The sequence below is a fragment of the Pelobates fuscus genome, chromosome 7 (genome assembly GCF_036172605.1).
Source record: "Pelobates fuscus isolate aPelFus1 chromosome 7, aPelFus1.pri, whole genome shotgun sequence".
Taxonomy (NCBI): domain Eukaryota; kingdom Metazoa; phylum Chordata; class Amphibia; order Anura; family Pelobatidae; genus Pelobates; species Pelobates fuscus.
The window spans coordinates 23,268,143-23,295,650 of record NC_086323.1 but is presented as its reverse complement, the minus strand read 5'-3'; the positions used below and the strand labels follow the sequence as shown (position 1 = coordinate 23,295,650).

General features: G+C 41.1%; 1 protein-coding gene across 1 annotated transcript in view; it reads left to right on the top strand.

The window, feature by feature from the left end:
* The window catches only part of AGBL4 (AGBL carboxypeptidase 4), a 1,519,087-nt gene that overhangs the window by 1,266,652 nt on the left and 224,927 nt on the right, over positions 1-27,508 (top strand). Inside the window, exon 9 of the mRNA XM_063427788.1 lies at positions 17,943-18,054. Coding sequence (XP_063283858.1) covers positions 17,943-18,054 — 112 coding nt within the window. The remainder of the gene's footprint in view (positions 1-17,942; positions 18,055-27,508) is intronic.

Genomic DNA, 27,508 nt, shown 5'->3' with positions numbered 1-27,508 from the left:
AAAATGTTAATTGCTACAATACCGATAGTTTGTATTCTTCCCGATAAATATAGTTATATTTACAAAGTGGAATGCAAGAAGTAACATACAAGTAGAATGCAAGATGGAATGCAACGCCGCTGGAGACTTGCAAAGGTGAAACAGCTGAGATGGAAGAACACACCAGAGGAGAATGTTTAAGAAGGGGGGACACCAGCAATGCATTTATCATTACCAGCACTGTAATATTAGCGCTGTTTTTTTCCCTCTTTTGCTCTGTTTAATTTTTAGCAATGAACATTACTTTGTGAATACTGCTGCTGCTACATAGGATCATTGTAAAACAATAACCCTATTGTCTTTTTAAAGTGAGTTAATTATATTGTATCTGCTTAGGAGCACTGGCCGCATATTTATCAGGGATTTAATCCCTCATTACTGTACCTTTCTAAATTTATTCTTAACCTCTGATACTTTGTATCCACTTTATTAAACCCCTGTCTTGATTCCAATGGGTGGAGGTACATGAGTGGACTACTAGCATGTCCTCTCCTGCTCACTGTTTAATGTGCTTCAGTGCAAGTCCACATCAGGATTCTTACAGCCTCATTCAACTGCTACTGGGATGGCATCATTAGTGCAGCCCAGTTGTGATTCTTCTTAACCTCAGCCATTCGAATAACCCTGATAGTGTACCTTCTTCCATGTTGGACCTCTTTCTACATACTTTCCACGTGTCTATGTTTGACCTCTACAATCATGTTGTCCTGGAAAAGCTCCCCTTCCAACTGCACCATTACATCAGCACATCAGTGCACATCGAAAGCAGTTAAATATATATAAAAAAAAAAAAAAAAAAAAAACTCAACATATGGATATGTTTTGATCTGCTGTAAATACAATTTAGCTAACACAGTGTAAAGCTCGAAATAATTGCTTTTTGAACAGCACCCCGTGTCATTTTTGCATGACAAATACACTTTAAAATAAATGGAACAAAAGGCAAATGTGAATGTAAAATTTCACAATGATATTTTTACCAATAGCAAACAAGCCTCGATATCCACAAACTACTTTACATTTGACTAGGACCTTTTCTTCAAGTTCTGTTCATCTCTCTTCTGTCTACGATTCTTCTCTCAGATGTAACTTCAATGTCTTTCCTAAATCGGTCGGTGAGGAGTTTTGTGATTGAGCTGGAATAATAAATATTAGAACGTTTTTATCTCCTTTCTCTGGAAATGCATAATGTATACAGTATAAAAATGTAAACATAGGTGTTTGCTGTTATCACAATACAACATTAGTTATGTTAACCTCTTCTCTACAAAGTTATTTGTGTTTAAGAAAATAGGGGAACGTGAAGTTGAAGTTGGCCTGCACACCTGCTTCTTAAAAAAAAACTGTTGATAATTAAATTCTCCGATGAAATATCCTCTCCCAGTTAAGATTACAGAAACCATTACGTTTTGGTGAAATATGGTGTTTTTGTGTTTTTAAGCCAGTCTCAAAAAAATACTAGTCACTTTCCACATTGAAAATTAAGGTTATTTTTTTATAAGGTATCCATATGGGAGTAGCTGTAACATTTGATTCATTTTTCGCCCACTTAGCTTTAGTTGGGTTGTGTAAGATGTCCATAGCAAAGAATGTTCCAAGCTGCTCCATGAATCTGTTCACTTGCGTGTGCAAAATGACTGCTAAATGTTTTTTCCCCAACTAAATGCTGATCCCATTCTGGTGTAGTGAACACTTTGCATTATTTAATGTGTTCAGTCGCATACATTGTAGCAATTGTGCTCAGAGTATTTTCATTGTTATTTAATAAGATTTTGGCATTCATGTGAGAAGATTTCTCCTTTAACCAGATAGACATATAAAATGCACATCAATCAGGCTACAAATAACATAAAAAGGATCTCCAGGTTCCATCCCCTGACTATTTGTCAAACTGTTTTGTGTGTTATTGTAAAAAATAAAATAAAATTGGGCACTCCTCATTGCCTACTCACCATACCACCCCTTCTTCACCCTTGATAAGGTGGCCAAGACCTATTAAATGCATTACAGTTGCAGTGCTGCTTAGAGTGTCCATTGAACTAAAACAAAAAAAGGAATTTAACTAAATAGTGAATTGCAGTGAATTTAAAACGAAAGTATAAATTATAGTCTGAAATAACTGAGCTGGAGATGATATCTCAAACTTAACTAAGATGGTGTTATGGCTAGTTGAGCTGTATTTTGCAATTCTGTTTTCGATTCCCAACAAATGACTGTTAAAGGGACACTATAGTCAACTGAATAACTTTAGCTTAATGAAGCAGTTTTGGTGTATAGAACATGCCCCTGCAGCGTCACTGCTCAATCCTCTGCCATTTAAGAGTTGAATCCCTTTGTTTATTAACCCTAGTCACACCTCCCTGCATGTGACTTGCACAGCCTTCCATAAACACTTCCTGTAAAGAGAGCCCTATTTAGGCTTTCTTTATTGCAAGTTCTGTTTAATTAAGATTTTCAGGTGAAGCACAGCAATAGACGAAGTCCAGCCCCCAGTGCTGCAGATAAGCCAGGATGCCCTGTTGGGCACCTCTCGGGCGACCACGTCTGTCTGTCCGGATGTCACGGTGAGATTCGTGACACTAACACTGATAGGGGTGTTCTTTGAGCAAGCTCCACTTCTACTCGTTGGAGTGTTCCCCATGGCACATATAGGAAGTTAATTTCTTGTAAAATAGCTGCTTTGTAATATTGATGTACATTTGGAAGTCCTATCCACCAAGGTAGATCTTTGGAATAAGGACAGCGACAGCTCCATGGCTACCCAAAATAAAGGTTTAAAGGCTCTCTGAATTAAATACCAGAGGGATTGTGACTGGCAGTAAGCAAGAGAGATATAATATTTGTGGAAGTCTCATTATCTTGGAATGCCCAAGAGAGTATGAGAGGTTTCCACTTAGCTCCTTTCTACACTCACCAATGAGTTAATTTACCACTCAGGTGGGAAGGCCAACTGGTAGAGCTTGTTTTGATTGAGCTTTTAAAAGGAAACTTGGCCATATTGAGGCAGTAAATTTAGAAGTATCGATAGAGAGTGAGTTGGAATATTTAAGGTTGAAATAATATTATCCACAAACAGTAACACCCAGTAATCTAAGCCACCGATATTAATTATTGCAATGCCTATGTGGTGTCAGGTATGTTGTGCTAAGGGTTCCAAAGACTGTAAGAACAAAAGTGGGGAGACCGGGCACCCCTGTCAGGTTTCATTAGTAATGCAGAAGGGGGTTGACAAGAAACCTGCATTCTTAAGCTGTACTGCACGGGAATTGTACAAGGCCATGATCCCTGCAAACAGGAAGGAGGAGAATCCAAATTATTCCAGAACGTCAGTCTTATATTTCCAGTTTAGCCTGTCAAAGACCTTTTCAGCATCAAGTGCCAGGAAAAGGCCCTCAACCTACTGTGCACCATATGGGAAAGAAGATCCAATAGTTTCCTTGTGATGTCTGACCCTTGCCTTTTACAATGCTAGACTGGTGGTTGGCAATGATCGATTTAAGATGGTCAATAAGCAGTTAGCGAGAAGCCTAGAGTAAAGCTTGGAATTGCTGTTAAGCATCGAAGTGGGCCTGAAATGAAGGAATTGCTCAGGGGTTTTGTCTGCTTTGGGTAGTGTTGTTATTGTGGCTTGCAATATCTCAGAGGGCAATCAGAGGGTAAAGCTGTTTTGAAAAAGGGACAATTAATGTTGATCTAGGGTTACAGAAAAAGTTTGGTAGTGTATATTGGGTAGGGTCGTCTGGATCCGGTGCTTTACAGGCAGGCAATTGTGATATACCGTTGGTGATTTTTTTCTACTTCAAACAGTCTCTCCAGGATGTCCACCTCTGTGAGAGAGAGGCTTGATAGTGTTATGCTTTAAAGGAATGGGTCATTAGCCTCCTGAGAAAGGTCAGGGCTGGTCAGATGATCCTATAAGTTTTCTATAGTTTTTTTTAGAATGAATCTGAATTTTTTAGGTTTGAGGTAATTAATCCTGGAGGCAGTCTCAATTGAGATTGTAATACTAATAATTTGGAGTGTGCCATCTGTGATGGTTGGTGTTTGTTGTTATGGGTGAGGGTGGTAATTTCTTTCAATAATGCCATATATTTTTGAGAAAAATTTCTCGAACCACAGTCTCATGGGCAAGCCAGATATAGCTGTCCCCCACATCAGTGGTTTAAGTTAGTTTGAAAACAAGAGTCTAATTCTCTGCATGCCCCTGAGACTAATGTGGGATCTGTTAGGCGTAATTTATTTAATCTCCATATAACTTTATTTGCAGTGGTGTAAGGAGAGAGTCACTGGGGCAGGGTCAGATCATGAAGAAAGGCCTATACTGGTCGAGCTTTGAGGAAAGAACTGAAAGCCAGGAAATGTTCAATCCATTAATATATGTGTTATATACAGAGGAATGGTATGTATAATCCTCCTCTGCTGGAAGATGGATTCGCCATGAACTAAATCTTTTTTTTTTTTTAAATATATATGGTAAACTTTGAAAAGCATGATCCACTGATATCACTGTCACAACTGTATATTTATATAATGGAATTGCACATTAACTGCTCTGCTGAGTTCAGCAAACCCAAGTTAACTGCTGCTCATATAAAGCTGCCCCGTCCAGTACTGCACATACGAAGTGCTAATTAATTTGACTACTGAATTATACCTGTTAAGTTACACTTAGCTGCTTACATTGAAATTAAAAAAAAAATATCCTTACTCCTGCTGTGTGGTGTTAACATCAGTGGGTAGTTTCATAATGATAATTGCGATTTGTAATTTCATTTTGCTGTTATAAAATAATGAAACAAATCTACTCAAATCACCATAACTGCTGGATCCTGCTTGCTTGATCTTTCTTATTCTGTTATTCAGCTAGAAATGTACAGCTAAATCTTAGTTGCTGGTAGACGCTGTTCAAGTAATAATGGTTCAAGGACGTTCAAGGACGTTGTGCATGGACGTTCTACATACCCTCAATCAAGTATGTTTTCTGAATTAAACAATTCGTTGCCATGATGGAGTGCAATACTGTTGCTTTAAGACAGTCATTGAAAGGAGATCAGTGAATAAATTGTGTTTTGCGTCACCGTTTGTCGATACTTATATTCTACGTAGAAGTTATTCAGTGAGCAGGAGTGTATATTAGAAAGGATGAACATAGATGCATTAGGAGATGATGTAAATACTTTGGGTAATGATGTAGGTATGTTGGAAGCTGGTGTACATCAGGGTTCTCTGACTCTGCTCCCCCAGATGTTGATGGCCGACAACTTCCAGAATTCTTTGAGTGAAAGAGATGTCATGAGAATCATGGATGATATAGATATGTTGGGAGATGATATTGATGCACTGCTAGATGTAGATGTATTGAGAGGTGACGTCAATACACTGGAAGATGGTGTAGATACATTGGGTGATTATATAGATGAAATTAGTTATTATTATTATTATTATTATTATTATTATTATTATTTATATAGTGCCAACAAATTCCGCAGCGCTTTACAGTGGGTGGACTAACAAACATGTAATTGTAACCAGACAAGTTGGATGCACAGGAACAGAGGGGTTGAGGGCCCTGCTCAATCAACTTACATGCTAGATGGAGTGGGGTATGTTGACACAAAAGGTTAGGATAGTATTAGATAATTAATATCAGTTGCAAGAGAGGAATCAGTTGGGAGCTATTAACAGTTTAATTGATATGCTTTCATGAAGAAGTGAGTGGAGACTGGGTGAGCGTCTAACGGAGAAGGGAAGGGAGTTCCACTGGAATGATACAGCCTAGAGAAGTCTTGAAGGTGAGCATCAAAGGTGGGAGTATGAACAGAAGATAGACACAAGTCTTTGGCAGAGCGATGGGGCCTAGATGGGACATACTTGTGTTTTAGGGAGGATAGATAGGTTGGAGCAGCATAATGTAGAGATTTGAAAGCAGGAACCAGAATTTTAAATTGAGCCCTATATCTTATTGGAAGTTGGAAGCCAATGTAGGGACTGACAGAGGGGTGAGGCATGGGAGGTGTGGGCAGACAGGAAGATGAGTTGATATTGATACATTATGAGATGATGTAGATGTATTGGTAGATTATGTATATACATTAGGAGATGATGCAGATGTATTAAGCATCTATATGAGATGATGTTGTATTGGTAGATGGTGAAGATGTAATAGAAATGATTTAGTTATATTAGGACATGATGAAGATTTAATGGGAGATTATTCTGTTGTAGTGTGAGAATGATGTAGATACATTGGGAGATAATGTAGTTGTAAAGGAGATGTTGTATTAGAAGATTACATAGCTACGTACACTTGGTTTGTTTTGGCCTGGAATATATTTGTATAATGCAATCATGACCCCTCTAAGGTGCTGTTTTTCTAAATTAAACAGATTTAAATTTATTGACCTCTCTTCATAAATACATTGTTCCATTCCTTTTATTAATTTTGTAGCCCTGCACTTTTTCTACTGCCCTAATATTCTTCTTTAGAATAGGTGGCCAAAATTGCACAGCATATTCAATGTGTAGTTTTTCCATTGATTTATAAAAAGTGAAAATTATATTTTCATTCCGAGAATGAATGCACTTTTTTTTATACAAGAAAATACCTTACTGGCCTTAGCAACTGCGGATTGAAATTGCACATTGTTGCCTAGTATGTTGTCTATAACAATTCCCAATTCCTTCTTGTGTGTTTTTATTCCTAATTCACTACCATTTAGGGTATAAGTTGCTTGTACATTACTTACCCCGAATAACTTTACATTTATCTCCATTAAATCTTGCCTGCCATTTCAGTCCCCCAATCTATTTAAATCCCTCTGCAGCAATGCAATATCCTACTTACATTGTATTACTTTACAGAGTTTTGTGTCATCTGCAAACACTGAAACATGTCTTTCAATGCCTATTTCAAGATCATTTATAAATATGTTAAATAGAAGTGGCCCCAAAACAAAACCCTGAAGGTCTTACCACTTACCACTTTTGTCCAGCTTGAAAAATTACCATTAATGACCACTCTCTGTACTCTGTTCTACCCAAGAATAAGACTTTTTCATCTAGGCCAATTTCTTTTAGTTAAGATGTTGTAGATGTTATTAGAGATGGTGTAGAAACATTGGTAGATAATGTGCTACATTGGAAGATGGTGTAGATGTACTGGGAGATGATGTAAATTTAATGGGAGATGACGTTGATGCATTTGTAGATTATGTAAATGTAATGGGAGATAATGTAGAAGTATTGGCAGATGATGAAGATTTATTGGAAGACAATATAGATACATTGAGAGATTATGTTACTGCATTGGGGGATGATGTAGATACATTGGGAGATGATGTAGATTTATTGGGAGATGATGTAGATTTATTGGGAGATGATGTAGATACATTGGGAGATTATGTAGATTTATTGGGAGATGATGCAGATACATTGAGAGATTATGTAATTGCATTGGGAGAATATGCAGATTTATTGGGAGATGATTGTTACGACACTCACCGCCAGGGGAATGAAGCCGCCGTTTAGTCGATAATCCCCTTTCTCCAGAAATGCAATTTTAGTCCAACCGATCGTAAAACTCCCGAACGGAGCGTACAACTGCGGCAACTCCCGATCAGCAATCCATCCGAAATCCTTCCACAGCTAGAAATAAACGAAAACGCTGTCCCAATAGTAAATCCCTCCACAAACGAGACAAAGCTCCGTCTTGAAGGTCAAACAGGAATGTGTTTAATGGGGGCTACCTGCCCGGTATTTATGCAGGTCTCCACAAGGTAGACACTCCCCTAGGGGACCTTGTGGAAGACTGTAAAATATATTATACAGTAGCCAATCGCAGTGGCTTTAATACAAGCCCTTCCCATTTTACCCATAAGTCATTCTTTCCTATCCCGGAGATAATTAGGGAGAAACCTAATTAACTCCGAGGATAGGGACCATCGCCATTTTAAAACATAATACGAAAAATACAATAAAATACATAAAATCAGAAGTACCGAATGTATAGTGTTCGTGCAACGTATCCCCAGATAGCCTGGATCTGAGGGCATATTCCTACCGAATAGCGCTCAGGTCCGATGTACACAGTCCAATCGCCATGGAGTCAAAGTCTCTCATAAGTCCTTCGGTATACGAATGACTCCATGGGACGGCTACCTGGGTAAGTCCATACGAATTAGAGAAACTCCCGAACTGACCGGTGTTCGTACGCCTCAAAGAAATAGAAGGGGGCGTCCGTCTCCAGCGGTGTTCGGTAGATAAAGAGTCCGTTTTTAGATCCATAGGTTTTGCGCCGAACACCGCTGATTCGCCTCGTGTGCAAAATGGCCGCCGCCTCATGTTCGGCATACGAACGACGACCACCCGTACGAATGGAATGGAGAGGTGTTTGCGGTTAACCACAACGTTCTAATTGTGGTCAAGGTGTTAATAAGCCGCACACTCCTCTCCTGGGTGGCCGTTGGTTCGGTAGTTTCAATCGGTACTTAGGGAAAACATACGAACAAGGGCATACGGACAGGAAATCCACGAACTCAAGGCAAACAGACGAACCAGCAATACAGGTCTATGCAGAAGGGTTCGTCACAATGATGAAGATTTATTAGAAGACAATATACCGTATATACTCGAGTATAAGCCGAGTTTTTCAGCCCATTTTTTGGGCTGAAAAACCCCAACTCGGCTTATACTCGAGTCACTGTCTGTATTATGGCAATTTGCATTGCCATAATACAGACCGGGGGAGAGGGGGGCTGGCAGAGCTGTACTTACCTGTTCTGCAGCTCCTGTCAGCTCTCTCCTCCTCCGCGCCGTCCGTTCAGCACCTCGGTCAGCTCCCAGTGTAAGTCTCGCGAGAGCCGCGGCTCTCGCGAGACTTACAGTGTGAGCTGATAGAAGGAGCTGCACGGACGGCGCAGAGGAGGAGAGAGCTGACAGGAGCTGCAGGACAGGTAAGTACAGCTCTGCCAGCCCCCCTCTCCCCCCACTGAACTGCCACTGGACCACCAGGGAAGGAGAGCCCCCCTCCCTGCCATGTATCAAGCAGGGAGGGGGGACGAAAAAAAAATAAAATAAGAAATAATAATAAAAAAATATATAATAATAATAAAAAAAAAAATAATAAAAAAAAGGGGGTATAAGGACCACTGTGGGAGGGGGGGGGGGTATAAGGACCACTATGGGAGGGAGGGGGTGGGATAAGGACCACTATGGGAGGGAGGGGGGGTATAAGGACCGCTATGGGAGGGAGGGGGGGATAAGGACCACTATTGGAGGGAGGGGGTGGGATAAGGACCACTATGGGAGGGAGGGGGGTATAAGGACCGCTATGGGAGGGAGGGGGGGATAAGGACCACTATGGGAGGGAGGGGGGGGGTATAAGGACCACTATGGGAGGGAGGGGGGGATAAGGACCACTATGGGAGGGAGGGGGGGGATAAGGACCACTATACCACTATGGAAGGGAGGGGGGGATAAGGACCACTATCGGAGGCAGGGGGGTGGGATAAGGACCACTATGGGAGGGAGGGGGGGAGAAAAGGAACACTATGGGAGGGAGGGGGGGATAAGGACCACTATGGGAGGAAGGGAGGGGGGGATAAGGACCACTATGGGAGGGAGGGGGATAAGGACCACTAGGGGAGGGAGGGGGGGATAAGGACCACTAGGGGAGGGAGGGGGGGATAAGGACCACTAGGGGAGGGGAGGGGGAAGTAAGGACCACTAGGGGAGGGGAGGGGGAAGTAAGGACCACTAGGGGAGGGGTGAGTTAGGACCACTGGGGGAGGGGGGTGAAGGAACATGGGGGTGGGGAGGTAAGGACCACTGAGGGAGGAGGAGGGGAGGTCAGGACATATGGGGGGGGCAAATATCCTTGCACCGGCCCTGCACACACTGCATTCATACACTGCATTCATACACACACTGCATTCATACACACACTGCACTCATACACACACACTGCACTCACACACACTGCATTCATACACACACACACTGCACTCATACACACACACGCTGCACTCATACACACACACGCTGCACTCATACACACACACGCTGCACTCATACAGACACTGCACTCATACACACACGCTGCACTCATACACACACACGCTGCACTCATACGCACACACTGCATTCATTATACACACACTGTAAATAAATATTCAATTAATATATTTTTTTTAGGATCTAATTTTATTTAGAAATTTACCAGTAGCTGCTGCATTTCCCACCCTAGTCTTATACTCGAGTCAATAAGTTTTCCCAGTTTTTTGGGGAAAAATTAGGGGCCTCGGCTTATATTCGGGTCGGCTTATACTCGAGTATATACGGTAGATACATTGAGAGATTATGTAATTACATTGGGAGATGATGTAGATACATTGGGAGATTATGTAGATTTATTGTAAGTTGATGTCGATGTTTTGGGAGATGATATAAATGTATTGGAAGTTGATGTAGATACATTGGGAGGTTATGTAGATGTTTTGGAAGTTGATGTAGATAAATTGGGAGATGATGTCGATTCATCGGGAGATGATATAGCTGTATTGAGAGATGACGTAGACACAATTGGTAATTGACATAGACAAGTTAGGAATTCACATGTATATCTGTTAGAAGCTAATATATGTGTTGTAAAATTATGTGGATGTCTTTTCAGCTCACATATAGATGTGTTGGGAGATGATGTCAACGTGTTGAGTGAAGATGCTGATGATTTGGGAGACAATGTTGGAAAATGATGTAGATGTATTGGGAAATATTAATATATGCTGGGAGTTTAAATGTAGATGGAAATTTTGCAGATGTATTAGCAAATTAAGCAGATACATAGTGACAGCACATGAATGTTCCGTCCCTGTTATGACTGTGTTCGGAACACTGTTAGATAGACCAGTGTCTGGAGTCATTAAAAGGGGAGGGGCCAAAGACTAAATGGCATTTCCCTCGGAATCTTTATGACCACACTGGAAATAATGAAAAGGAGCCAAAGTATAATTTTGATTTATTTTACCAATTCATTTTTCCCCTAAAGTGCTCGTTTCACTGCTGTAGAGACATTGTTTGTCAAATACTGCATAAACATGCTTTATTGTGGACATAATGCCACATAATTACACAATGTTTCACGTGCAATTAAGACATGTAATGGCTGATTTGTAGCTATAATACATTCCACTGATTTCCTGGCCGAGGGATTGTCTCCTGTTTTGGGAAACATGTCCGTGTCGTGTGATTGATGGCTCTCTTGCTCATCTAAGCTCCTCTCAATCTCAAATCATAACATTCTCTTTGACGATGATGTTGCTGCTCGAGTCTTGATATGTCTCAGGAATTTCAATCACGTCATCGTTCCTTTATTGGATTTCCAATGGCTTCCAATTTGATCCTGGTTTTGATTCCCCCTCTGTTCGCTCTTATCTCCCGGCCTCATGCTAACAGTGTCTCTTTTAGGGCTGACATCACGAGGCATCGCCTTTTATGTTCATGGCAGATGGCTTTTTTTTATTCTGCAGGCTTTATTTTCTTTAAACAAAAGAAATCCCACTGAGTTAACCTAACCGGCCACACAGAAAACAGTGATTGTTTTTTAACCCTTTAAATGCCCTCTCAAATAGGTAAGGGCAGCTCAGTGCTGCGAGAAGCTGTATATCATGGTGAAGGAATCGTTCATGTTATGTCAAGAGTTTTATGGAAAAGAAATCAGCAATGCCTTTCAATTGAATGTTCCTGTTATAAATATGATGGATACTGGCTTAGAAATGGCTATGAATCTTTTTACGTAAAAAAAGGTGGCAGCAGTTTGATGTTAAATTCATTTTTTGCTTGAACTGTAGCACGCTTTTCTGAGTGATAGAACATTAACAACTTCCTCTCACCTCCTCTTTGCCAGCCATAGGAGTAGGCAGTGGCAAGCAGTGGTGTAGTGTGGGTTTCCAGCACCTGGGACAAGGCAAGTATTGCGCCCCCTAACCTGTGGACAGGTAGCACTCCCCAAGTCCCTTAACGGGTGTCTCAATAGCCTCACTCCTATCCTACCCACCTTGCATCCATAATGTGTGTGACACTGACAGTAATTTATAAAATTCACCTCATGCCTAAAGCAATGTATATACTATGTCTATAGTCTGTACATATTGCTTTAGACACGAGGTGGATTTAAATATTTATGCAACGCAACTATTAGGATCCCGCACATCACGGAGACGAGGCGGGTTGGGTAGGAGGAGTGAGGCCATCTAGGTGCTCGTTACTGGTGTGCAGGTATGATACCACTTAATAGGCATTTACACAATGCCTATTATTAGCGTAATACTGGTGGTATCTTCAAACCGGAAATCACACTACTAATAGGCATTATGTAATTCACCAATAAGGATTACATGACGACAGTATGGCTATCATAAGCAATAAAAATACTGCAAAAAGTTATGTTGCAATGTTTATTTGCCCCGTTGTGTTGAAAAACTGGGTAGAATGTTCAAACATTGGAAGATTTTCTGTGTGAGGGGGAGCGAGAGATATTTTTTATTTATTATTGCTACTTTATTATTTCGAAATTTTGCGCACCTAAGAATTTTACACGCAGGGCAACCACCCATGTGCCACCCCACGCTACACCACTGGATGCAAGTGGCAGCCAAGATTTCCAGAAAGTCCCTAAATCGCAGCTAAACCTTGGTTCTGACCTCATGGGTAGCGTGAGAAAACCTCATGCAATCGGTACCAAGAGCTCTTTGGTTTAGTTACATGGAAGCTTATTATAGTATGTACATTCCATCGTCTTTTTGCTCATGAGTTCTGTATTTTAAGATTTTGATGCAATCTGTGCCTTTACCTAAATAACTATCCTCTGTCCCTTCAACATAGCAGTTACAAGGCTCTACAAACAACCTTCCATAATGTAACTGATGGTGAGGACTTCTTTGTGGGTTCTGGACTTTTTCTTACTTACATAAACATATTTCATTGTCAAATTCTTAAGTTTTCCCCACCACTCTGTTAACTCACCAATTACTGGGGCAGTTCCGTCAGCAGAATATATGCAGATGCATCCTCTGTCTCTGATAACTGTTGAGTTCATCTATTGAAATGTGAATGACAATTGTAATTGGCAAGGTATCGTGCTACCTGACAGTACTTACTGTTCCTGGGTGCCCACATCATCCAGCAAGTATGGCCATGGTGGTGCTAACCTCTGCTGCTCCCTCTCCCTGCACCACTGTCATCCTGCTGGGATATGCAAGCAGGGCAGCTATGGCACCTGCGCGATCAACCCAAGATGTATGTGCACTTCAACCAGTACCATTCACATGTCAATTTGCCAAAATTCCTGGTACCTGGGTTTATTTATGATTTTGCCTGTAGAGTAGATAATGAAAGCAGAGCTTTGCTGACCAGAGGATCTCATTCTCTACCCCTTATTCTTAGGAACTGGCTGTCATAAGGCGCTACATAACCTACAAAAGGCCAAGATTTGACAGGTTTCCAAGTTCTGCCCTGCTGCCCTTCATTGGTGAAACAAGGAAAGAACACAGAAAAATGCAGTGCAAGTGCTTCATCAGACGTGCTCATGAATGTATCCTCGAGAATATCAGCCCGTTCTTAGAGCACTTCAGGAGCATTCTGCACACAGTTTGCTCTGAGTGGATGCACACTCGTGTAATATACTTCTTTTTAGAGCAGTAAGTCCAATATTCAAGTAGCTATGCCCACTTTCTGGACTGCTCTGCCCTTCATCACCACCTTTGTTTAGGTTGCCCACAACTCATCCAGCTTCCGTACCCGTTGGGAGGTCTTCAGGTATAATCCTATAACTGTAATTGCAGACATAGGGACCTATCTAGAAAGGTTTGATCTGCATGAAGATGTGTTCAACTCTGAGTTAAATCTCCCACTTGAGAAATAAATATAAAGTTATTTTTTTACATAAGAAAGTTGATTGCAAAGATATTTATTGTAATTAACGTACAATTTCCCAGTCATTCCCATTCCTGATTTTAATGCTTCAACTTGGACAACTGTTCAGTGAAAAACCTGCTGACAGCAACACCGACATTAAAAGAAAACGATCAGGAATGGCACAGATTATCTTTAGATCAAAAACATGTGCAGGACAACTACACCTGAAATGACTAGAAAGGATCAAGGTTCATTGGCTCCACTTTTCCTCACTTTGTGTGACGAAATATGGGTTGATAGTATTGACCACATATGGACCAAGTTCCTATCAGATGTTGGGTTTAAACTCCAGGCAGCAAAACAACTGCATTTAAATAAAAGAAACATACCTTTTTCAAGCCAGTTTATGAATGGGGAGTCACTGATTGGCTGGGAGTGTCAGCTGACCGCTCTCAACATCTCAGCGGTGCCCCACTCCAGCAGCACCCCCCGCTTCCTGAAACGCAGATTTCAGAAGCTGGATGCAGCCTAGGGGAAGTTGAGATCGGCGCTGGAGGATACTTTGGAGTATTTAAATAAGAGTGCACCCAGGGGTCTCCTGGCACTATAACAACTTTATTTTAGATGAAGTTGTTATTGTGCCTAAGCCATCCCTTTAATATAGTGTGTGGGATCCTTAACACCACTATCTACCAGGGTACGTGTGATATGTCCCCATCTCTCTTTATTTGCGTTTTTGTCTTCAGAATGAATTTATAAGATTGTTTGAGCGGGGCCTTTTTCACCTCTTGCCTCTGTTGTGCTAATACTTGTGCAAAAGTGGTAGGTTGAACAGCTGAAAAGACGCCATAAACATTTTGTTGGCTGTTTATGTTTTTAAACCTATCAAGAAAGTGAAAAAATATATTCTCTTGATATTCTTTGTATTAAATTCCAGAGCACCCTGATATTTTTGTCTGGGTGACAGAGAAGCTCTAACTAATGGTTAATTCTTTTTCAGTAAATTGTAACGGGTTTGCAAGTGCTTACTAGGTCACGTTTATACAATTTTGTCACATGGATGCTTTTATCCGTTGCCAAAGGCATTGTATCAATTTCCTCCCAACTCATTCACCTTTAAAACCTCTTGCAGGTATTATCAAGCCGTAAAGGAAATTGAGCAAATAGAAATCTTCAAAGTAATATCGTCATAAAACAAGCAGCAAAGAAAAGGTTAACACAAATAAAATATAAAACTGCTACTGCTTGCTGAGCATCATGAATGACTGCATGAACTATGTGAGAATTGAAGCACACTGAGCAATCTGACCTCTGACCCCCCAAGGTCTCTGCTAAGGCTTGACCCAAGCAGTTTCAAATGAAAAATAAAGCTTTGGTCATAATATTGATGCTGTGGAGTTTATACATTGATTACATTATTGATTGGGACCTGTGGGAATACAGAACGTCTTGTTCAATAATATAGTAATCATTCAAGGAGATTATAGTACACACAATTTCTATGCATATATTGTATTTTTATTTATAAATGAAGATATACATTACTAACTTTCGAATAGATGTTATTTTACTTATCACACAGAGTAACTTTAATAATTGCAGGCTCCATTAAGTGTTTTTTTATATGTTGTTTAATATTTGTAACATTTCTTATTTTCTTTTACTGTGTGAAACGTTACTTACCAAGTCACAGCGCGGGAAGTCAGCGCCGAATTGTAAACCATTTGCGCAGCTTGAATTCCAGAAATGCGAACGCTGCTCGTATTCAGAGTGCAATCTTAAAGGCGCACAGGGCCGTCATGTCATGTCCAGCTCTGCATGGTCCACGTCAGTCCAGCGTCCCCATTCTCACATGTTCTGGGGTGGCAGTGGTGACGTGGACCAATTAACCGTATTTAAACTCCCCTGGCCCTATTTACTCTGCCCCATCATGGTTTCTGGTCCCATTACACGTTTAGTGCATTTCTTGTTCCATTTTGATTATTTTGATATTAACAGTGTCTTGTTCTTGACTCTGAGTATTTCTGTAACCTTCCCTGTAATTTTCATTAGAGGTATATCAACTAAAGAATTATTTTTATGTATTTACTTATATTTGGGCAATCAAGTTTCCATTTGAGCATTGTTAACTCCTCTACCCACAAACAAAATAAATAAAAATCACTGTTTAGTTGATATACACCCATGCAAACATGCATTTATGTTCCATTGGGGTTATACCTAAAAACAGCTTGCAAAACCTGCAGATTTCTTGTCTGCAGCCTTTGCAAGCCCTCCCCTTCTAATCCCGCCCAGACCTTCTGTGGCTGTCCAATCACAGACTTCCCAATGCAGCTCAATGCAGAGTACCTGCCTCTACAAAGCATGTGCTCTGAACAATTGCTGTCTCTTGAGTTTAGCTTCACTGAGCTAACTAAACCAGGAAGTGATAGGACCGGTTGTCAGATTGAAAGTCATGGCGGTGTAACCAGGTTAATTTAGAAACGTTAAAATGTAAAATAAAAGCACTAAATAAGCACTTTTTGTAAAATCAACAAAAGAGTACACACTATTCACACGTAAAGCACTTCAGCTAGTTAAGGTGCTTTTTTGGAGTGTCCCTTTAATACCAATTGTCATTTGCAGTTACAAAATATACGTTCCACCTCTGCATTTAATGTCTGTCGGCAACAATACGGAGATTGAAACAATATCCACTCTCCCATACAGACATGCATGATGTATACGGTCATGGGGAAAAAAAAGTACACCCTCTTTGAATTATATGGTAAATAGATCATGACACGGAGTAATGTATCATGTGTTGTTGTTCATCTTAGATTGTATTTACCTAATTTTATGACCTGCTCAGGAGCAGGCGATTGTTATTATGTCCTGATATGTAAAACCAGAGAATTCAAAGAGGGTGTACTTTCTTTTTCCCATGACTGTATGTGTATCACTTTAAGTTTGGCAAGCTCTCCTGGCACTGCTTCTCATTCAGAAACCTTGGTATTAGCATCTTACTTCACCCGTCAAGGCTGAAGAAGGAATTTAAATAGGTAGATTTTACCTGCAGATTGTATATATTTACCTGGACAACTCCTAAAACACTTATTATACAGATTAGCAATCTTACCGTAAACGAAAATTACAGTGAGAAATACATATTGATGTATTATAGAATTCATTACATCACAACTCTGTAATGACCATACACCTTTAAATGATAATATATTAGGGTATGTGGTGCTGGTTAATTCCCCCAGTGTGAGCTGCTGTATTCCTTCCAGTGTGAGCTGATATCTTCCCCCCAGTGTGAGCTGATATGTTCCCCCCAGTGTGAGCTGATGTGTTCCCACAGTGTGACCTGCTGTGTCCCTTCTAGTGTGAGCTGATATGTTCCCCCCAGTGTGAGCTGATATGTTCCCCCCAGTGTGAGCTGATATGTTCCCCCCAGTGTGAGCTGATGTGTTCCCACAGTGTGACCTGCTGTGTCCCTTCTAGTGTGAGCTGATATGTTCCCCCCAGTGTGAGCTGATATGTTCCCCCCAGTGTGAGCTGATATGTTCCCCCCAGTGTGAGCTGATGTGTTCCCCCCAGTGTGAGCTGATATGTTCCCCCCAGTGTGAGCTGATGTGTTCCCCCCAGTGTGAGCTGATATGTTCCCCCCAGTGTGAGCTGATGTGTTCCCCCCAGTGTGAGCTGATGTGTTCCCCCCAGTGTGAGCTGATATGTTCCCCCCAGTGTGAGCTGATGTGTTCACACTGTACAAGTCATAAATATAGAGTAAGCAGGTGTTATATAAGCAGAGAAAATGTTGTCATCTCAAAATATCTAAAAAGTCCTCACTTAAAAAGACATCATTTCTAGAGTCTGCAACACGTTAAATTTGAGTTGTCCTGTGCATTTTCTTCATAAAGTGAAAAAATCTGTGTCAGCGACTAAACATTTGGGCAAGTTTGGGGATTTTCGTAGAGGTGAAGGGCTAAATATCTCTGTTGTTTCCCTAGGTGCTCCTTGATGGGTTTCGATCTTAACAGACACTGGCAAGAACCCTCTCATTGGGGTCACCCCACCTTGTACGGAGTGAAACAGCTCATCTTAGAGATGCACCATAGTCCGGTAAGTAGAGAGCAAACATCGATCACTGACATTTTGCTAATACAGGGCAATTAATCATTCATATGTATTCATAAAGAGTCAATGCTTTTCTGGTAGTTTGCACAATTCCCAAATGTCTCAGATTTTGATTTATGCCATAATGCTGTTGTAGAATATACGTTTGAATGGATTTTCTCTGGTCAGAAGTCATTTTTTTTGTCATTGCAGCAGAATTAATCAATCCTGTAAATATAATTTTGCCGTAAATGATCAGAAAACCCATAAACAAAAAATGTTGCCGGCCACTATCGACCCTTTTATTGCAATTGTTGTCCAAACTGTAAAACTGTATTTTATGTCTTTAACCCCTTAAGCACACACCTTCTGGAATACAAGGGAATCATGACGGAATATTTTCGTCATGTGTCCTTAAGGGGTTAAACTCTACATCAATTTTTTTTTTGTTTAAATATTATAAGCATCATTTTTACAACAGATACATTATCAAGGTTATTTACTAAAGTGGGAATTCAAGGTGAATTTAAAGTGAATTTAAAATTTAAGGCCCAAATATACAAAATGGAAAAATTCTCCCAGGTAGCTTTGCGACCACTTTGGCTATGTTTGCCTAAAATTTGAAATTCATTTGCATTCCCTTTTATTTCTCAATTTATTTAATAACCCAGTAAATGAAGATCCATAATTTCTAAATTGTTTGGCCATCAAGCATATTAATGGAGTGGTTATTTTTTTTTTTATTATACAATTCAATTTGCAGTTTTTCAGACAATGTCTGAAATATAAGAATATATGTAAAAACATCAATTTGGATCCATTCAGTAGGTCCTACAAACTTATCTAAAGCTGCTCTGTCACCTTCTGGGATTTTCCTTTGCATGTAGTGCAGAGAAATGTAAGTTTATCTTACCTGAATCTGTCCCTCGTGGTCACTGCCATCAGCATTCTTGAGCTCGTCTTCAGCTCCAGAACCTTATCCGCCAGGAGCCCACTTCAGTGTCGTACTTTCACGCATGCCAACACAGAGTACAACAATGAAGAATGCCTCAAGACCACGGGAGCCTTCATGGACCATGCCTTTTCCCCCACAGCTGCCATTGATGGCAGTAGCTCTGTCTTTTACGAAGTTTTGCCAAGCTTAGTAAAAAGGCAGAAAAGTAAGTGAATAAAATCAATCCCTCACTAACAAAAAACTTATGGCCCCAACTCCCAAATTAAATAAGCATGGAACTACTGCTTTATTTTTTATCATACTTATAGCAGTTCAATAGGTGAAATAACAGGGTTACCTTCTTGGTGCTGGAATTCTCCCAGTAATCAAATGATACTTCACTCAGGACAAGTTTGTTGATTCACACTCATAGGGAATCCCCCAAAATACATCAGGAAGAAATCATAGAAAATAATGCATTTATTGAAGTCAAAAGAGAGAATACATATAGCAAGATACTAGTATAGCAGTCCTCATGTTGAGAAAGCACCCGGAGTGGTGCGAAATGCGTCCAGTGCTTCTCTAATCTTTCTTTAGGGTCAGCTTCTTTGGTGGTCTCCCCCCTGTACAGCAGCTGCGGGTGGTACTATGCTCAGATTTTGGACTTTTTATACTTTGTTCAATCACAACCTTTTTTTTTTTTCATTTTTCACATGCTTGGACCAATACAGCATACATGACGACTGATGTTCCTAGCATCTTGCCATATGTCATTTCATGTGTGACTTCAATAAATAATTTTTTTTCTATGGTTTCTTCCTGATGTATTTTTGGGGATTTCCTATGAGTGCGGATCTCCAAACTTGTCCTGTGTGTAGTCCCTTCTTTACCCGGTGTATTTTAGGGGAAATAGAGAAAAGAAGAGCAGAATGAGAGGCAGAAAGGGAAGAGTGAGGTGGCTAACATTTTCAGTATCTCTGCGCAAGGTAGAGTGATTGACAGGAGCCTTAGCAGACACATTTGATTATCTGCCGAAAGTAGAAGAAACTGATGCACGAGCTAAGTGTGGCTCGATGGGCTAAATGCAATGTAAAACTTGATTTAGCCATCTACAAATAGGTTTGGGATGGAAGGTGTTACTAATTACACGCATCCTTGACATTACATAATAAGTATTGTAAAGAAATATATAACACGAATGTTAAAATAAAATTTGATTGCTCTCCAGTGGGGTACCTCAGGGACCCATTCTCTTTAATCTTTTATTAGTGATGTAATGATGTGGTCTTGATGGTAAGGTGTGTCTTTTTGCTGATGATACGAAGATATGTAACAGGGTTGATGTTCCAGGAGGGATAAGCCAAATGGCTAATGATTTAGGTAAACTAGAAAAATGGTCAGACTGACATTTAATGTGGATAAGTGCAAGATAATGCATCTTGGACGTAAAAACCCAAGGGCAGAGTACAGAATATTTGATAGTCCTAACCTCAACATCTGAGGAAAGGGATTTAGGGGTGATTATTTCTGATGACTTAAAGGTAGGCAGACAATGTAATTGAGCAGCAGGAAATGCTAGCAGAATGCTTGGTTGTATAGGGAGAGGTATTAGCAGTAGAAAGAGGGAAGTGCTCAGAACACTGGTGAGACCTTACTTGGAGTATTGTACGCAGTACTGGAGACCGTATCTTCAGAAGGATATTGATACCTTAGAGAGAGTTCAGAGAAGGGCTACTAAACTGGTTCATGGATTGCAGGATAAAACTTACCAGGAAAGGTTAAAGGAACTTAACATGTATAGCTTGGAGGAAAGACGAGACAGGGGGGGATATGATAGAAACATTTAAATACATAAAGGGAATCAACACAGTAAAGGAGGAGACTATATTTAAAAGAAGAAAAACTACCACAACAAGAGGACATAGTCTTCAATTAGAGGGGCAAAGGTTTAAAAATAATATCAGGAAGTATTACTTTACTGAGAGGGTAGTGGATGCATGGAATAGCCTTCCAAAGGAAGTGGTAGAGGTTAACACAGTGAGGGAGTTTAAGCATGCATGGGATAGGCATAAGGCTATCCTAACTATAAGATAAGGCCAGGGACTAATGAAAGTATTTAGAAAACTGGGCAGACTAGATGGGCCAAATGGTTCTTATCTGCCGTCACTTTCTATGTTTCTATGTTTCTATTTTTCTCTTCCTGCATTTTGATGCTGTGCCTTTTTTTCTTCTTCTTCTTCTTTATCTTTTATTTTTTTTTTTCGTTTTTAAATATAGAAATCCTTACCTTGTTCCTTAAATGAAAACCCTTGAAAATAGTTAACATACTGAGCCCTTGGGGGCATCTAGTTTAGCTTTTTGGGAGGCCAGACTAAAGTTTTTTTTTATTTTTTTATGAATGTTTGAAATAAAGTTCTATTTAAGCTTTTGAAAGGAGATGGATTCTCTGTAATATTCCCAGTGAGATTGTGTTCAAGACAAGTTAGGTCTTTGAATCATTAACCAGGCCTTGATTGATTGAAACATCATATTTTTTTCCTGGCTAATTTAAAAGATGTATGCAGGGCAACCTCTGCTCTGGGTAGGAGGATTACAGCTGCTCTGCGTTTAAAACCCCAATCCCTTGATGTCTAGCATATACATTTATATTTGAGAAACTGCCTTTACCTTTTCTTTGCATTACAAACAGACACTTTGCAGTCAGATTCTTTGCCGTTTGCTGCAGTGTAGAAATGAATCGTATCTTCTTTATAGTTCTTTCTTCAGGGACGTTCTCACTCAATATGAAACGTTGATCTAACTCTAGGGGTAAGACAGGTAGCGGGCACTGAGCTATTTAGTCCCATCACCCTGAGCCAGCCTTTAGGACGTACTGTTTATCAGTTGAATATCTGTAGGTTGTTTAATCTGACGTGTATATCATTTCATTATGTCAATTAAATAGTTTTTTGTAAAAAATACCTCTGATGTCGCTGTAACAATTAGGTGTTATAATACGTCCTGTACGCAGGGGCGTATTAGCCGCGAGGCAAACAAGGCATTTGCCTTGGGCGGCATTTTCCAGGGGGCGGCAAAAAAAGCCACCCCCCAAATGCCCAAGGCAAATGTCTTGTTAGCCTTGCGGCTAACAGACATGCTGGGCTACTGCTTGGCGGTCGGGCGGCGCTGCTGGGCGGGCGGCAAGGGAGCACTTCCTTTGAGCTGTCTGCTCAGCTCCCTCGCGCGCCGCACAGTGAGGCTGGGAGCCGGAATATGACGTCATATTCCGGCTCCGCCTCCCAGCCTCACTGTGCGGCGCGCGAGGGAGCTGAGCAGACAGCTCAAAGGAAGTGCTCCCTCGCCGCCCGCACAGCAGCCACTGGACCACCAGGGAAAAAAGAAGCCCCCCCCCCGAGCATTCCCAAAGGTAAGGAGGCTGGGGGGGTTAAAGTAAAAAAAAAAGCCACTGGACCACCAGGGAAAAAAGAAGCCCCCCCCCGCCCCCAGCATTCCCAAAGGTAAGGAGGCTGGGGGGTTAAAGTAAAAAAAAAAAAGCCACTGGAGCACCAGGGAAAAAAGAAGCCCCCCCCCCCCAGCATTCCCAAAGGTAAGGAGGCTGGGGGGGTTAAAGTAAAAAAAAAAAAAGCCACTGGACCACCAGGGAAAAAAGAAGCCCCCCCCCCCCCCAGCATTCCCAAAGGTAAGGAGCCTGGGGGGGTTAAAGTTAGGGCAGCACAAAACCAGGATACACCACTGCCTGTACGCTCCATAAAGTTGGGGAATTATGGCAGAGTGGCCAGAAGAAAGCCATTACTTTCAGCAAAAAACAAAACGGCACCTTTTGAGTTTGTGAAAAGGCATGTGGGAGACTCCCAAAATATATGGAGGAAGGTGCTCTGGTCTAATGAGACTAAAATTAAACCTTTCGGACATCAAAGAAAACGCTATGTCTGGCGCAAACCCAACACATCACCTCACCCAAAGAACACCATCCCCACAGTGAAACATGGTGGTGGCAGCATCATGCTGTGGGGATGTTTTTCAGCAGCCGGTACTGGGAAACCTGTACCACTCTCTGCGTGATTTGAGGCTAAAGCAACACTTGAGTGGTTTAAGGGGAAACCTGTAAATGTGTTGGAATGGCCTAGTCAAAGCCCAGACCTCAATCCAATAGAAAATCTGTGGTCAGACTTAAAGATTGCTGTTCACAAGTGCAAATCATCCAACTAAAGAGCTGGAGCAGTTTTGCAAGGAGGAATGGGCAAAAATCCCAGTGGTAAGATGTGGCAAGCTCATAGAGACTTATCTGAAGCGACTTGGAGCTGTGATTGCAAAAGGTGGCTCTACAAAGTATTGACTTTAGGGGGGTGAATAGTTATGCACATTTTTCTGTTATTTTCTCGTATTTGTTGTTTGCTTCACAATAAAAAAAATCTTCAAAGTTGTGGGCATGTTCTGTAAATTAAATGATGCAAATCCTCAAACAATCCATGTTAATTCCAGGTTGTGAGGCAACAAAACACGAAAAATACCAAGGGGGGTGAATACTTTTCCAAGGCACTGTATTTGGTGTCTGTATGTGTGTGTAGGTGTTTCAAAATGAGTGTGAGTGTGTATGTGTTGAAATTAGTTTTTGCATGTTGGGATGTCTGCAATGGTGACATGAGCGTCAGAACGGGATTGTGGAGCAATGGAAGAAGGTTGTCTGGTCTTATAAATCACTTTTTCTTTTAGATCAGGTGGATGGGAGTGTGTGCATCATTTACCTGGGAAAGTGATGGCAGCAGAATGCACTATTGGCATAGGCAGTGTTATGCTGTGGGCAATTTTCTGCTGGGACCCTTGGGTCCTGACACTTTGACTCGTACCACCTACCTAGAGAGTGCTGCAGACCACGTTCACCCCTTCATGGCAATGGTGTTCCCTGATGGCAGTGGCCTCGTTCAGCAGGATAATGCACCCTTCCACAATCCAAAAATAGTTTCGGAATGGTTTAGAGGAACATGACAAAGAGTTCTAGATGTTGCCTTGGCCTTCAAATTCCCCAGATCTCAATCTGATTGAGCCTCTGTGAGATGTGCTGGAACATCAAATCCGATCCATCGAAACCCCACCTCAGAACTTGCAGGACTTAAAGGATCTGTTGCTAATGCCTTGGTGCCAGATATTACAGTTAATTTCAGAGGTCTTGTGGAGTCCATGCCTCAACGCATTAGAGCTGTTTCAGCAGCACGATGGGGACCTACCGATAGTAGGCAGATGGTTAAATGCTGTGGCTGATCACATGACCCAGTCTCCCTGAGAATAGTGGGAGTTACAATCATGGACAGCAGACGCTATTGGCAATTGCTAAAATGTATTCAGCCCCTTGCCTATTAATGATATGCCAGTGTATTAGCTGAGGAAGGACAATCAGACTATCTCTGTCAACCCAACCCTATATTGATGCCCAGTCTCTCTGCCCCTCTTTTCTAGGAGCTCCATATTGTAGGTTTGTGTGAGTGTTTAACAGAGCTCCACAGCAATAGAAATCACAGTAATGTGTCTCTAAACTTCAATAAATGTGTTTAGAAATTAGACCTGTGCACAGTGAGAAAATTTGGCTTGGCTGAATGATCTTTCTCGAAAACATTGTTTATGAAAAAAAAAACTGCAATAAACATGTTTAGAAATCAGTCTGTGTAAATACGATACATTGTTCTTGTACTACATTTTACATCCTAGCTGTGCTAATATTTCTCAAAACAGCCCCACTCTTGGTCACACTCTACCGACCCCTAAAATCAATGTGTCCCTCATTGTCCATTTAAAATATTGGAAGATAGTAATGGGAGAAGGACTGGGGTGACAGGCAGACAAGGGCATAAATACAAAGCTCTATAGGCAGACACGGACAAGTGTGATAGGAGTTACATTCCCAGACAGCAACTGCAGTCTTAAGCTGCCAATATTAACTCCAGACCTCTCTCTATAGAAATATGTTTAGAGAGGAGCTGGGGAGACAGAATCACGCTATTTCTGTTTCCTGAGCATCGACACACATATTTGTAACATTAGACTGAATTAAAAAGGCAGCAGCTGTAAACATCAGATGCTGTGTGGAAGTGTTACTCCCACTAATCTCGGCCAGGTTTGGACATGGATCTCACTGACCTGAGATTAGTATCCTCCACTCTGCATAGTGTCAGGTAGCCTCACAGTACGGTGCAAGGTTTAAAAATAAGATCTGTACGGGCAGGTCACATTTGGTTATATATAATTTACAGATATTTTGTACCCATTTTTCACCCATAAGGCTTTATCACACAGATGCTAGGATTTTCCGCTCTCCATGAAAAATTCCAACGTTAGGTAAAATGGTACGTTACCTCAATGTGGATTTGGGCCCTTGACTCTGAATCTCATAAAAGAAGGCCCATAAAGGCCTTGAAAGGCTGATCTATTTTGAGTAGATTAATTAACCGTTGTTGAATATGTTTGCTTCACGTGCAAGAACTTTCTTGCCTCTAGAGGTATGGGGTCGGTATTTGTGCTATATGATTGAAAATGTATTTTTGCCGTCGTTAATGTTGAGCGGACCTTTAGCGTGTGAGTGATGGGTGATGCATGTTGTGGGGGCCGAATGATGGATGTGCATCTAAAGGTCAAAGCAATTCCCAGATCAGGCCCTTGACCTTTCCTTTATTTCATATAGCGCTGGGGCTTACACTACATGTTATTCACTGCACACTCAGGGAAGGATATGAGATATGTCAAGGGTACAAAAATGACATTTTGGATTGAACTACTATATTAAATCTCTTATCTCCATAGTCATAAAAATAAAAAATGGTGAGGGTCGTCACGGTTTATCATGGAAAGAATATTTTTGAAGGCAGCCATTTTGTTTTGCCTTTATTTACACTGCTGGGTTTGACACTAATGGTTTCCATAGCAAATAAATCAATAGTTGTGAAAGGTAAACAAATCCTCTATCCTTTTCAGTACATATTTTGTTGTTATATAAATTGAGAATTCATTTAGTATACTGTGGTTTGTAGGGAATTAAAAAATGAATTTCCCGACCCTGAGCCATTCCTTCAAAGGTTGAGCCTTACCCCATCCACGAGCGCAGGAAGCGGCTTACGCAGCTCATGGGACGTTGCTAAGGTGGTCCATTCCTCCCCAGAGCTGCTGCTGATACCGGCTACATAGGCCACACCAGCCGCGTGCCCACTGCCCCCCCCACCACTCGGGGGTAACTGAGCGGCATCCCCCCTTCGAAGTTCACTTGAGAATCCAACCCACTACAACACGCTTGTCTCAGGGGATATGGAGTCCCCTCCACACAACCCATACGGCAGGTAAGGGGCGATACACTCACATGCCCCACCAGCACTTCCTACCCACCAGACCAGTGGGTGATGGAATAGATAGCATCGGTACCAGTTAACCGACAAGCCCAACCTGTCATAGAAGTCACACCCAGCTAAATGTGTCACGAGCCACAAACAGACACGCCAGATGACTGGCGAGCTCCCGGACAAAATTGGCCCAGCCTTAGGCGACCCTAGTGGTGAACGACATTTCAGGAGCACTCTGCCCCCCCCCCCCACCCCCAGGGGGAGAGGGTGCCCTATCCTATATAACCCAACCTCTACCCCCTGTTCCCACGGGATCCACTAGACCACAAGAGTGAACTTACGCCTCCCTAATTAACCCCTTAAGGACCAAACGTCTGGAATAAAAGGGAATCATGACATGTCACACATGTCATGTGTCCTTAAGGGGTTAAGGCTTTTAATTTTATTTTATTTTTACTTATAAATATCCTTTTATCAACCTAAATGTTTAGCTTCAAAACACCAATAAGACATGCCACTACACTAGACAAGTCTCTCTAACCTGTTATCTGCAAAGTTTAACACGAAGGTACTCGCCATCTTAGATTATATTTCCTAGCTTAGACCTCATAAATGTTTTAACTATTAAAAATGTGCCGTTCATGCGAATGTACAACAATCTGCCCATATGTACCTCATGATGTGATTGCCTACAACTGTTGTAGTGAAATGATCAATTTCCTTGTAAGCCTAAGCACAACTAAAATAAAGAATAAAAAAAAAAAAAAAATAGTTTCCAAAAAATAAGGCGAAACTCCAACCAACACAGCTTATTGTCACGTTTACATAGATTGATATGGAGCGCAACTGCAGATTTCTTAGGACTTAATTGATGATTAGGAAAATTAGAGAATAATATAGGAATTGTATTTTTTAATATAGGAAAATACAGGTACTGTATCTTTAATTACTTCGCTGTTGGTTTAATTGGAGTAAGCAGCTTCCTATATACATGCAATCTAGCACATTGGCGTTTGCAAGTTTTAGGGAAATGTAGAAAGCTATAATTGGAGTTGTAACAAGAGAGATTCGTTTTGGAGTTAGAAATAGCAGGCCAGGGAGCAGCTGGTGCCTGAATGCTTAACGGACTTGAGAGCAGACTATGGAAGGAATGCTCAGCAGGCTTGAGACAGGGAAAGCTCTTATCACAGATGAAATAATTGAC